Genomic DNA, 12,602 nt, shown 5'->3' on the forward strand with positions numbered 1-12,602 from the left:
CACGGGCCAGCCCACACTGCGATATGTGTGCACACGAGGCCCGTGCAGCAGAGCAGGTCTCCACTCGTCTTGGTTAATCCTTGCCACTGGATCAAGACCTAGCTCTGTCAAGTCCGTGTGGTGGCTGGTGTGCAACGAGCACCACACGTTAAAAAAATCCATGCACGCGCATCTTCTAGCCTTCAAGATTTAGTTCGGGACCTGGAAAGTTAGGTGCTTCATTGAAATACCTGTGAAGTTTTTGACGTGGAAGCAAGTCATCCTCGATTCGAGGGACTGCCTATGATGATGATGAGTATTAGATCTACTTATCTGATTTTAAATGATGTTATAGACTCTGCCTCATAAGCTATTTGTGGAAAGCATTCCATGTTCTAATAACCCGCTGTGAGCACCATTTTCTTTTAACTTTTGCTCTTAGTTCCTCTATTAATAATCCTGAATGTATCCTCCTTTGTCACCGACCCTGATATGACACCTACCCTTTGCAGGCGAGTGGTTGTTCTGCTTTATTCAAATGAGGCCTGGGAGTTTAAATGGCTTGAGCCTCATGCCGAGCTCCCCACGGGGAGGTTCCCTCCAGCCCCACGCTAATCTCCCCACCCCCAACCTCACCTCCATTGGGTGAAGCAAAGAGCATAAAGGAGCCAAAGGAGCAAGAAAGGGAAGAGGAACCTGATTTTGCTGAACAGAACATTTGTACTTCAGCTCTATTTACCTGCCTTTGTTATTATCCCTTGATATCCTTACCCAACAAAAATCTATCGATCTCAGTCTTGAAAATGTCAGTTGTCGCAGCATTCACAAGGTTCGCCGCGATCCAATTAGATTAATTAATTCAAATTCGATCCGTGGTAGGGACAGGAGGGTGTGACTACGAGTGAGGAAGGTATGGGGATTCAGGGGATGGAGGGATTGAGGAGCCTCGGCCCTTGCTCTTGTCCACAGGTTCGAGGCTCTTACTCCCTGTGTGGATGAGAGCAGGGACTGCAGGGAGGATGAGCAAACTGACCACAGCACCATGGTACAGGGGTCATTCAAGTGGGGGGAGTAAAAACAAATGTTGTAGTGGTAGGGGACAGTATCATTAGGGGGATAGATAGGGTTCTCTGCAGCCGAGAGCGTGAGTCCCGAAGGCTGTGTTGCCTGCCCGATGCCAGGGTTAAGGACATCTCCTCGGGGCTGGAGAGGAACTTGGAATGGGAGGGAGAAGATCCAGTTGTCGTGGTCCACGTGGGTACCAATGACTTAGAAAGGACAAAGAAAGAGGTTTTGCTGAGGGAGTATGAGCAGCTAGGGGCCAAATTAAAAAGCAGAACAAAGGTAATAATCTCTGGATTACTTCCTGAGCCACGAGCAAATTTGCATAGGGTAAATAAAATCAGAGAGTTAAGCACATGGCTCAAAGACTGGTGTGGGAGAAGTGGGTTTTGGTCGTGGGACACTGACACCAGTACTGGGGTAAGAGGGAGCTGTTACATTCGGACGGGCTCCACTTAGACCGTGCTGAGACTGGGGTCCTGGCGAATCAAATAACTAGGGCTGTAGAGGGGGCTTTAAACTAATTAGTGGGAGGAAGGATTCAGGTGAGCGAAAATTAAAAAAGTCAAAGAATAAGGAGAAGGCAATAGCAGCACTGGGGGAAATGAAAACCTTCATATTGATTGAACAAAGCAAATTGGCCAGGGTAGCCTTGAAGAAAAGTTAATAGATTGTATCCAGTATAGTTTCCTTGAACAGTACGTTGCGGAACCAACCAGGAAGCAGGCTATCTTAGATCTGGTACTGTGTAATGAGACAGGATTAATAAACAATCTCCTAGTAAAGGATCCTCTAGGAATGAGTGACCATAACATGGTTGAATTTCAAATTCAGTTGGAGGGTGAGAAAGTTTGTTCTCAAAGCAGTGTCCTAAGCTTAAATAAAGGAGACGACAAAGGTATGAGGGCAGACTTGTCTAAAGTGGACTGGGAAAATAGATTAAAGTGTGGGACAGTTGATGAGCAGTGGCAGACATTTAAGGAGATGTTTCATAACTCGCAACAAAAATGTATCCCAATGAGAAGGAACGACTGTAAGAGAAGAGATAACCATCCGTGGCTAACGAAATAAGGGATGGTATCAAATTGAAAACAAGGGCATACAATGTGGCCAAGACTGGTGGGAGGCCAGAGGATTGGGAAACTTTTAAAAGCTAGCAAAGAACGATTAAAAAAATTGAAAAAGAGAGGGAAGATAGATTATGGGCCCATGTTTCGGTCTGAGTTGCTCCTATTTTTTTTGGAGCAACTCGTTTGAATGGAACATCTTAGAAATTACAATTCTCGGCATTTAGTTTGTTCCAGTTCTAGTGAGTTAGAATAGTTTCATTTTAGGACAGATTTTTTTTCAAAGGGGGGCATGTCCAGCCATTTATGCCTGTTTTGCAAGTTTAGGCAGCGAAACTAACTTAGAATGGAGTAAGTGTAGATCTTTTACGATCAGATAAACCTTGCCTACACTTATAAATCAGGCGTAGGGAATGAGAGATACAGGGGTGGGGAAGGGGGTTTACAAACATTAAACACCACTTTTACAAATAAAGAACCATCATCAATAATAAATGAAAAATAAATCAATAAATCAACCAATAAATCAATCAAAAAAAAAAAATCAATCAAATAAAAAATTAAGTTTCTACTCACTGACTGCAGCACTGGGAGCCCTCCAACAGTGTGCTGGGATGGGGCCCACCCAGTGTCTCTCTCTCTCTCTCTCTCTGTCAGTGTCTCTCTGTGTTTCTGACAGCAAGGGGTGGGGGGAGAGAGGTGGGAGGGGGGAGGGGGAAGAGGAGGGGGAGGGAGGCGGGGGGAGAGGAGGGGGAGGGAGGCAGGGGAGAGGAGGGGGGAGGGAGGGAGAGGAAGGGGAGGCTGAACAGGAGGGGGGGGGGGAGCGAGAACTGAACGGGAGGGAGGCCCAAGTCCGATCTTCACCCGGGGAGCCCATTCGGCCAGGGCTAGGGGCGCTGTGCTTTGGGCCCCTCCCACGCAGCCACGGGGGCGAGGAGCCACTGCTCATGCGCGCACATCCCTTATGCTGTGCCACGCCAAGCACGAAGATGACCTGAGGAGCTCGCAGAATCACAAGGTAAGTTTTCGGTGCCCTTTTTATTCCAGAAAATCGGCGCACCTTATGGAGGTGCGCCGTTCTTACAGAGGGCGGAAACTTGGGCCCTATGAAAGTAAACTAGCACGAAATATAAAAACAGATAGTAAGAGTTTCCACAGGTACATAAAAAGGAAGAGTGGCTAAAGTAAATGTTGGTCCCCTAGAGAATGAGACTGGGGAATTAATAATGGAGAACAGTGGCAGAGATGTTTAACAAATATTTTGTATCGGTCTTCACGGTAGAAGACACTAAAAAGATACCAATAGTGCATAATCAAGGGAACTTAATACAATCACTATCATTAATGAAGTAGTACTTGGTAAAATAATGTGACTAAAGGCAGACAAGTCTCCTAGGGTCTTAAAAGTGGCTGCAGAGAAAGTGGATGCATTGGTTGTAATCTACCAAAATTCCCTGGATTCTGGGGGGGTCCCAGCGGATTGGAAAACCGCAAATGTAATGCCCTATTTAACAAAGGAGGCAGACAAAAAGCAGGAAACTAGAGACCAATTAGCCTAATAGCTGTCTTTGGGAAAATGCTGGAGTCCATTATTAAGGAAGCAGTAGCAGGACATTTGGAAAAGCATAATTCAATCAAGCAGAGTCACCATGGTTTTATGAACGGGAAATCATGTTGACAAATTTGCTGAAGTTCTTTGAGGATGTAGCGAGCAGGGTGGATAAGGGGGAACCAGTGGATGTGGTGTATTTGGATTTCCAGAAGGCATTCGATAAGGTGCCACATAAAAGGTTACTGCACAAGATAACATTTCACAGGGTTGGGGGTAATATATTAGCATGGATAGAGGATTGGCTAACTGACAGAAAAGAGAGAGTCGGGATAAATAGGTAATTTTCCGTTTGGCAAACAGTGACTAGTGGGGTGCCGCAGGGATCGGTGCTGGGTCCTCAACTATTTACAATCTATATTAATGACTAAAATGAAGGGACTGAGTGTAATGTAGCCACGTTTGCTGATGATACAAAGATGTGTGGGAAAGCAAATTGTGAGGACACAAAAAATCTGCAAAGGGATATAGACAGGCTAAGTGAGTGGGCAAAAATTTGGCAGATGGAGTACAATGTGGGAAAATGTAAGGTTATCCACTTTGGCAGAAAAAAATAGAAAAGAAAATTATAATTTAAATGGAGAAAAATTGCAAAGTGCTGCAGTACAGAGGCGATCCTTGTGCATGAAACATAAAAAGTTGGTATACAGGTACAGCAAGTAATCAGGAAGGCAAATGGAATGTTGGCCTTTTTTGCAAGGGGGATAGAGTATAAAAACAGAGAAGTTCTGCTACAACTGTATAGGGTATTGGTGAGGCCACACCTGCAGTACAGAGTACATTTTTGGTTTCCGTATTTAAGGAAGGATATACTTGCATTGGAGGCTGTTCAGAGAAGGTTCACTAGGTTGATTCTGGAGATGAGGGGGTTGACTTATGAAGATAGGTTGAGTAGGTTGGGCCTATACTCATTGGAGTTCAGAAGAATGAAAGGTGATCTTATTGAAACATGTAAGATAATGAGGGGGCTTGACAGGTGGATGCAGAGAGGATATTTCCACTCATAGGGGAAACTATAACTAGGTGGCATAGTCTCAGAATAAGGGGCCGCCCATTTAAAACTGAAATGAGGAGAAATTTCTTCTCTCGGAAGGTTGTAAATCTAAGGAATTCTCTGCCCCAGAGAGCTGTGGAGGCCGGGTCATTGAATATATTTAAGGCGTAGACAGATTTTTGAGTGATAAGGGAGTAAAGGGTTATGGGAAGCGGCAGAGAAGCGGAGCTGAGTCCATGATGGGATCAGCCATGTTCTTATTAAATGATGGAGCAACTCGAGGGGACAGGTGGCCTAATCCTGCTCCTGAGGACTCTGATCGCTGGGATGCTGCTTTGAAAAGAAGAGTGCTTCACGGTGTCTGCCGTGGCTCAGCGCTATATAAATGCAAGTCTTTCTTTTCTTTTGTGAGGATCACACATATGACGAGGCACTGAGAATGTTCTCCCAGCACATGCAGCAAGTAGCAGGGTTACTGGTAGAGTCCACTGCCATCTTAAGCTGAACCATAAGGGAACCATATTAGCACTGTAGTACCCTTGAGTGTGTGGCAACTCCTTACACATCTACAGCTGTCTCTCCCTGCAACATAAAGGCCCGAAGACCAGTGAGTGTGTACTCCATGGATGCAGAGACAGCTGGCCTTGACGCTTCAGAGGCCAAACTGCAGCACAGTGTCTTCTGTCCACAACCCCATGGGGCTAGGGCGCAGAGTAGCATATCTCAGGATTTACAGGATCATACTGGAACCATTAATTCATAGAAACATAGAAAATAGGTGCAGGATTAGGCCATTCGGCCCTTCGAGCCTGCACCACCATTCAAGATCATGGCTGATCATTCCCTCAGTACCCCGTTCCTGCTTTCGCTCCATATCCCTTGATCCCTTTAGCCATGAGAGCCATATCTAACTCCCTCTTGAATATATCCAATGAACTGGTATCAACAATTCTCTGCGGCAGGGAATTCCACAGGTTAACAACTCTCTGAGTGAAGAAGTTTCTCCTCATCCTAAATGGCTTACCCCTTATCCTAAGACTGTGTCCCCTGGGTTCTGGACTTCACCATCATCGGGAACATTCTTCCCGCATCTAACCTGTCCAGTCCTCTTATAAGTTTCTATGAGATCCCCTCTCATCCTTCTAAGCTCCAGTGTATAAAGGCCCAGTTGATCCAGTCTCTCCTCATATGTCAGTCCCGCCATCCCGGGAATCAGTCTGGTGAACCTTCGCTGCACTTCCTCAATAGCAAGAACGTTCTTCCTCAGATTAGGAGACCAAAACTGAACACAATATTCCAGGTGAGGCCTCACCAAGGCTCTGTACAAGTGCAGTAAGACCTCCCTGCTCCTATACTCAAATCCCCTAGCTATGAAGGCCAACATACCATTTGCCTTCTTCACTGCCTGCTGTACCTGCATGCCAACTTTCAGTGACTGATGAATCATGACACCCAGGTCTCGTTGCACCTCCCCCTTTCCTAATCTGCCGCCATTCAGATAATATTCTTCCATTCAGGTCATATTTTTCCCCCAAAGTGGATAACCTCACATTTATCCACATTATACTGCATCTGCCATGCATTTGCCCACTCACCTAACCTGTCCAAGTCACCCTGCAAGCCTTTTAGCATCCTCCTCACAGCTCACACCGCCACCTAGTTTAGTGTCATCTGCAAACTTGGAGATATTATACTCAATTCCTTCATTTAAAACATTAATGTATATTGTAAAGAGCTGGGGTCCCAGCACTGAGCCCTGCGGCACTGCACTAGTCACTGCTTGCCATTCTGAAAAGGACCCATTTATCCCGATTCACTGCTTCCTGTCTGCCAACCAGTTCTCTATCCACGTCAGTACATTACCGCCAATACCATGTGCTTTGATTTTGCACACCAATCTCTTGTGTGGGATCTTGTCAAAAGCCTTTTGAAAGTCCAAATACAACACATGCACTGGTTCTCCCTTGATCACTCTGCGAGTTACATCCTCAAAAGATTCCAGAAGATCTGTCAAGCATGATTTCCCTTTCATAAATCCATGCTGACTTGGACCAATCCAGTCACTGCTTTCCAAATGCGCTGCTATTTCATCTTTAATAATTGATTCCAACATTTTCCCCACTACTGATGTCAGGCTAACGGATCTATAATTACCCGTTTTCTCTCTCCCTCCTTTTTTAAACAGTGGTGTTACATTAGTCCATAGGAACTGATCCAGAGTCGATAGACTGTTGGAAAATGATCACCAATGCATCCACTATTTCTATGGTCACTTCCTTAAGTACTCTGGGATGCAGACTATCAGGCCCCGGGGATTTATCGGCCTTCAATCCCATCAATTTCCCTAACACAATTTCACGCCTAATAAGGATTTCCTTCAGTTCCTCCTTCTCACTAGACCCTCGCTCACCTAGTATTTCCGGAAGGTTATTTGTGTCTTCCTTCGTGAAAACAAAACCAAAGTATTTGTTTAACTGGTCCACCATTTCTTTGTTCCCCATTATAAATTCACCTGAATCTGAATGCACGGGGGGGCCTACGTTTGTTTTCACTAATCTTTTTCTCTTCACATATCTATAGAAGCTTTTGCAGTCAGTGTTTATGTTCCCAGCAAGCTTCCTCTCATACTCTATTTTGAGTAATTATAGACCGGTTAGCCTGAATTCAGCCCTACAGCTGATCATTGACCAGCCAGAAACAAGACCCTCTGTGGCATGGCAGGAGTCTGCTCACAGGTAACACCACATTGGAGCCCTCCAGCCAGCCCTCTCAGATACCTGCACACGCAGGGAGTGGAGTCAGTTTTCCCAGGCAGCAGCAACAGAATTGGAACCTGCAGTCGGTCCTTCCCAGGACTCAGTTGTCAGAGATGAGAGCTCTCTCATTGTCCTAGTTTGTAACCAGTCACTTCTTGCACCTTGGCCCTCAGAGAGCACCTGGAAGGAGCGCCACATTATGCAGGGGCACCAACAGAAAGCAGGCCATTAGGATAGAGTAAGCCCCCACGATAGGGGTAATGCTGATAAACATTTAAGAAATGTCCTTTACTAGTTATGTCTAATAGCATCTATGTCAGCTGGCTGAATTTGGAACAATCCAAGAGAGTGCATCCTGCTGGGACAACTAGGCAAGAGCAAAGGGGCGGATCAATTCATTTGGTCTGCTTAGGCAGTCTGCAGTTGTCAATCAACAGAAAATGTCTTCATAGTAATCTGGGTGTGGATTGCTTTTGCAGCCAGTTAGATAGTTTGTCTGCCTCCTCTTAGCGTTGCTGCTGCTCTGTATAATGTTGGTTGTAACTGGTGCACCTTTTTCCTCATAAGCATTGATGGCTTCGTACCACCCTGAAAAGATCCAGGGCAAAATAGTTCAGGGCTGAGGTGGCTGTAGCAGTCATTGGGAGAGCAGTTTGAATTGTGGAGGTTGACAGAGATCATCCAAGATGTCCTTACTGAAGTGTAGCCTTTTGATGCACAGCTCCTGGATATGTACTTGCTGTGAGCACCAGGGTCTGTACATTCAGGCTGCTGAGTACAGGGAAGATTGTTTCACCCTCTTTGTATAATATGTTATATGCCTTAACTTGCTACATTTCTTCTCTTCTTACTGTCATAAATAATGGGACTCTATTGGGGAAACTCATGTTGCTGCCTTTGCAGTGGCTTTAGGTGAAAATTAAATTTAGACTCCAGAAATTTCTGCAAAGAAGCAGAGTGAAGGCCGGGTCAGTAACTATCGAGTGGACAAAATAGTTCCAAATTGGGGCTGAAATGAAGCAGTGGCAAGCAATGTTTCAATCCAAGAATTGTCGTCTAAAAAAAAATCACTTCCACCGTTATCAACTGACCCTGGCAAGCAAGTAGCCAAATAGTTGAAATGAACCAAAATCAGGCAGGCTGTGTTACGGACGTGCATCGTGCATTCCTCTCCACCTGATTTTATTCTGCGTGCTTTGCCCAGATAACATTTTACTCCCAGGCGGTAAAGGTAAAATCTATTCCAGTATGTGGAACAGGAAGAAAGAGGAGCAGCAGGAAATACCTGAAAGAGTGGTAATTTCACCAAAGAGAAAATAAATTGAAGATGAAACTCCTTTAATTTGCAATTCATTCAGAGTTCCAGACATTAAAAATAATCTGTTTTTGAATGCACTTACCAGCCAATGGCTCCATCCAACTCTGCTTCAGCTGCCTGGCGCACAAGGATTTGCATTTTTTCAGTGTCTTTTTCAAGATGCAGGGCAAGAAAGTTGCTAAGATCCTTAATGGCACATTCCTGTAGGCAAAAAGAGCTTGAACAAGTTCTGTAAAATTATATCGCAATGGTTAAAAAAAAAGAAAATCTTTGAAGGCTGAGATAAACCAGAAATGACTCGAATACACACAGCTCCGTCAACGTTGGAATAGAGATGGGGCAGATATTCGTGTTGCTGCAAATGTTGCTAGGTGGTGTGTGGACAGTGTGCAAGGTTGCACTGTCAACTGGTTGGGACAAGCATGATGGTCTTCATGGTCTTTTCTTCCTCTTTTCTGATGTTAATATGTTGGAACTGATAGAAGGCGGCAGGAAGAACCAATCCTTCGTTCATTTTTGTGATATTTTCACAGAGCACAAGCACACACAGCTTTCTAACATGGCAGGCAGCTCTCTCGGAAGTCTCCGGAACCTGCTGCTTCAGTTTAATTATTAACTCTGTAGTTGCAGTACACAATATATCCACATCCACAGTGTGGAGCTACAAACATTGCAAGCTTACAGACATTACAATTTTTTTGACTTGATATTGACTCTCACTGTAGTGCTGTTCCATGGTCACTGGTCACCCTCCAGTACATTGCTTAAGCTCAAGTAATGTCATGATCCATTCGTGAGCCTTGACAGTGAGTGCTTGTAGGTTGTCCAGTCGTGGAGGATAACACAGCACAGCTCAATCTTGTTTGTACCCAGTGTCCACACATGTAAAACATTTGCAGTAGCGGTCACTGCACAGCAGTCAGGAGTGGGAACATGTTGGACATTCTCCTCTCCCTAACCCAGAGGCCAAGCAGAGAATTATAATACTACTACTGCTTCTCCCACTGAAATAACATAGACCAGAGGGTGAATCAGGCATCTTCTTGGGCTGTATGGTTCAGAGACTTTACACAGTGACAGCTAGGAGAGCCCTTTTATAGATCAAAGAGAGATGGGAAAAATAATGTGTAATGGTCAGAGTATTACATAAAATATAAATAACAGAAACAGACCATTCGGCCTAACTACCCTTGTTTATACTCCACATGAATCTCCTCCCATTCTATCTACCTCATCTCAGGCTTTCAGCATATCTTTCTATTCCGTTTTCTCTCATGTACTCATTTAGTTTCCTTTTGAAAACATGCATGTTATTTGCCTAAACTATTTCCTGTGGTAGCGAGTTTCACATTCTAACCACTCTGAGTAAAGGTATTTCTCCTTATTTCCCTATTGAACTTATTAGTAACTATGAGACTACTATCAAATTTCTTCATTCAGAGGGTTGTGAATTTTTTGAATTCTCTACCCCAGGGGGCTGTGGAAGCTCAGTTGTTGAGTATATTCAAGACAGAGATCGATAGATCTTTGGATATTAAGAGAATCAAGGGATATGGGAATAGTGCAGGCAATTGGAGTTGAGATAAAAGATCTCATTGAATGGAAAGGCTCGAGGGGCTAAATGGCCAATTCTGCTCCTATTTCTTATGTTAGTTAAGTATGGTTTAACCTTTCGGAATCCATACTGACTATTTTTTTATTATATTTTCGGTCTCTAGATGCTCTTCTGTCACTTCTTCCAGTATGTTTCCTATCACGGACTGTAAGCTGACTGGTCTATAGTTCCCAGGTTTTGTTCTATCTCCTTTCTTCTATATTGGAAATACATTACTGTCCGCCAATCCTCTGGCACTACTCCCACCCTTCTATGGAACTTTTGTATATATATAAACTAGTGTGTCTGCTATCTGCTCCCTAGTCTCCTTGAGTATGTGTGGCTGCATACTGTCCAGACCTGGGGATTTATCCTTTTTAATTTTGCTAGTTTGTCAATTAGTTTCTTCCTTTCTATCCCAACTGTATTAATATTTATTTTAAGCTCATCCTCTAGTGATGTGTCTATTTTGTTATTTTCTTTAGTAAAAACTGAGCCGAAGTAGTTATTCAATACTTCTGCCATTTTTCTGTCATTACCAATGTTCCCCCTAATTTATTTTTGGTGTGCGGACTCTCTTCCAGCGGCGGCAGCTGGAGAGTAGCTCGCACTAGACATCCCGATTGGTGTGTGGCCAATGACTCCTTACCTGGGAGATTATCTTGCTCATTCTTTAGTGGCCTTATCCTTACTTTAATTTTAATTTTGTTGGTTATGTGTCTATAGAACACTTTATTATTTATTTTTATATTCCTTGATAATCTGATTTTGTAATTTCTCTTTGCCTTCCTGATGGGTTTTTTAAAACTTCCCTCCCAAGTTCTTTGTATTCTTTTGTCCTCCTCTCCTTTAGTACCTAAGTACTTCTTATATGTTTTTTTCTTCAGATTCAATTTCCCCCGTTAGCTCTTTATTCATCCACGGTGCCCCATAATTAGCTTGCTTGTTTTTGGGTTTTAGTAGAATACATTTCTCTTGAACTCTATTAACTATCCTTTAAAAGATTTTTTAAGATTTTCTCCAAGTTTACTTTCTTTAGTTCCACCCTCATTTCTTCATAATTTGCTCTTTTCCATTCTATTACATTAGTCTTTCTCCCACTAATGTCACTCTCAATCCTAATTGTTGTGTTCCTAACACAGATGAGACTGCACACAGGGAAGTTAAAGTAACAGTGACCTCAGTCTTTATTAAGACACTCCAGAGTGAGGAACAGGCCTTAGGGGCCGGCTTATATACATTGCTCCCAAGGGATGCTGGGATCCCTGGTGGCGCAACATGGGAGTGCATGCTTTACAGATACACAACATCACTCCCCCTCAAAGTCAAAGTGAAAACTATTTACAAGGTGAGGCGGTCGGGAGCCTATCATTCCCTGGTGGACCGCCTCGGTACAAATGTCTGTTCTGGTGTGTTGGCTTGCCCTCGCTGGGCTGGCGTGTTGTTGGCCCTGCAGGGCTGCTGGGTGAACCTAGCCTTGCTGGGCTGTTGAGCGTGATGGGTTTGATTTCCTGGTCCGGCGTGGTGTTGTTAATCCTTTGGATGTGTGTTGTGGGCTCGAAAAAGGTGGTGTCTGCTGTGGGTTGTTCAGGGCAGTCTGTGAACCGCAGCCACGTTTGGTCCAGGTGCTTTCTGCAAATTTGTCCATTGTCTAGTTTGACTACAAACACCCTACTCCCTTCTTTAGCTATCACCGTGCCCGCGATCCGCTTGGGACCATGTCCATAGTTTAGCACATACGCAGGGTCATTCAGATCAATTTCCCGTGACAGTGGCGCGACCATCGTTTACATTTTGTTGCTGCCGCCTGCTCTCTACCTGACCATGCAGGTTGGTGTGAACCAGCGAGAGTCTGGTTTTAAGTGTCCTTTTCATGAGTAGCTCAGCCGGGGGCACCCCTGTGAGCGAGTGGGGTCATGTGCGGTAGCTGAGCAGTACTCGGGATAGGCAGGTTTGGAGTGAGCCTTCTGTGACTCGTTTAAGGCTCTGTTTGATTGTTTGTACTGCCCGCTCTGCCTGCCCATTGGAGGCTGGTTTAAATGGGGCTGAGGTGACATGTTTGATCCCATTGCGGGTCATGAATTCTTTAAATTCGGCACTGGTGAAACATGGCCCGTTGTCACTGATCAGTATGTCAGGCAGGCCGTGGGTGCCAAACATGGCCCTCAGGCTTTCAATGGTGGCGGTGGCGGTGCTTCCTGACATTATTTCACGTTCAATCCA

General features: G+C 44.5%; 1 protein-coding gene across 5 annotated transcripts in view; it reads right to left on the reverse strand.

Moving 5' to 3' along the window:
* The window catches only part of LOC139243544 (uncharacterized), a 333,845-nt gene that overhangs the window by 25,543 nt on the left and 295,700 nt on the right, over positions 1 to 12,602 (reverse strand). For all 5 annotated transcript variants that reach the window (XM_070870793.1, XM_070870792.1, XM_070870790.1 and 2 more), the window contains one exon: positions 8,868 to 8,986. In XM_070870793.1, the coding sequence (XP_070726894.1) occupies positions 8,868 to 8,986 (119 nt within the window). The remainder of the gene's footprint in view (positions 1 to 8,867; positions 8,987 to 12,602) is intronic.

Source organism: Pristiophorus japonicus, chromosome 2 (assembly GCF_044704955.1).
Source record: "Pristiophorus japonicus isolate sPriJap1 chromosome 2, sPriJap1.hap1, whole genome shotgun sequence".
NCBI lineage: Eukaryota > Metazoa > Chordata > Chondrichthyes > Pristiophoridae > Pristiophorus > Pristiophorus japonicus.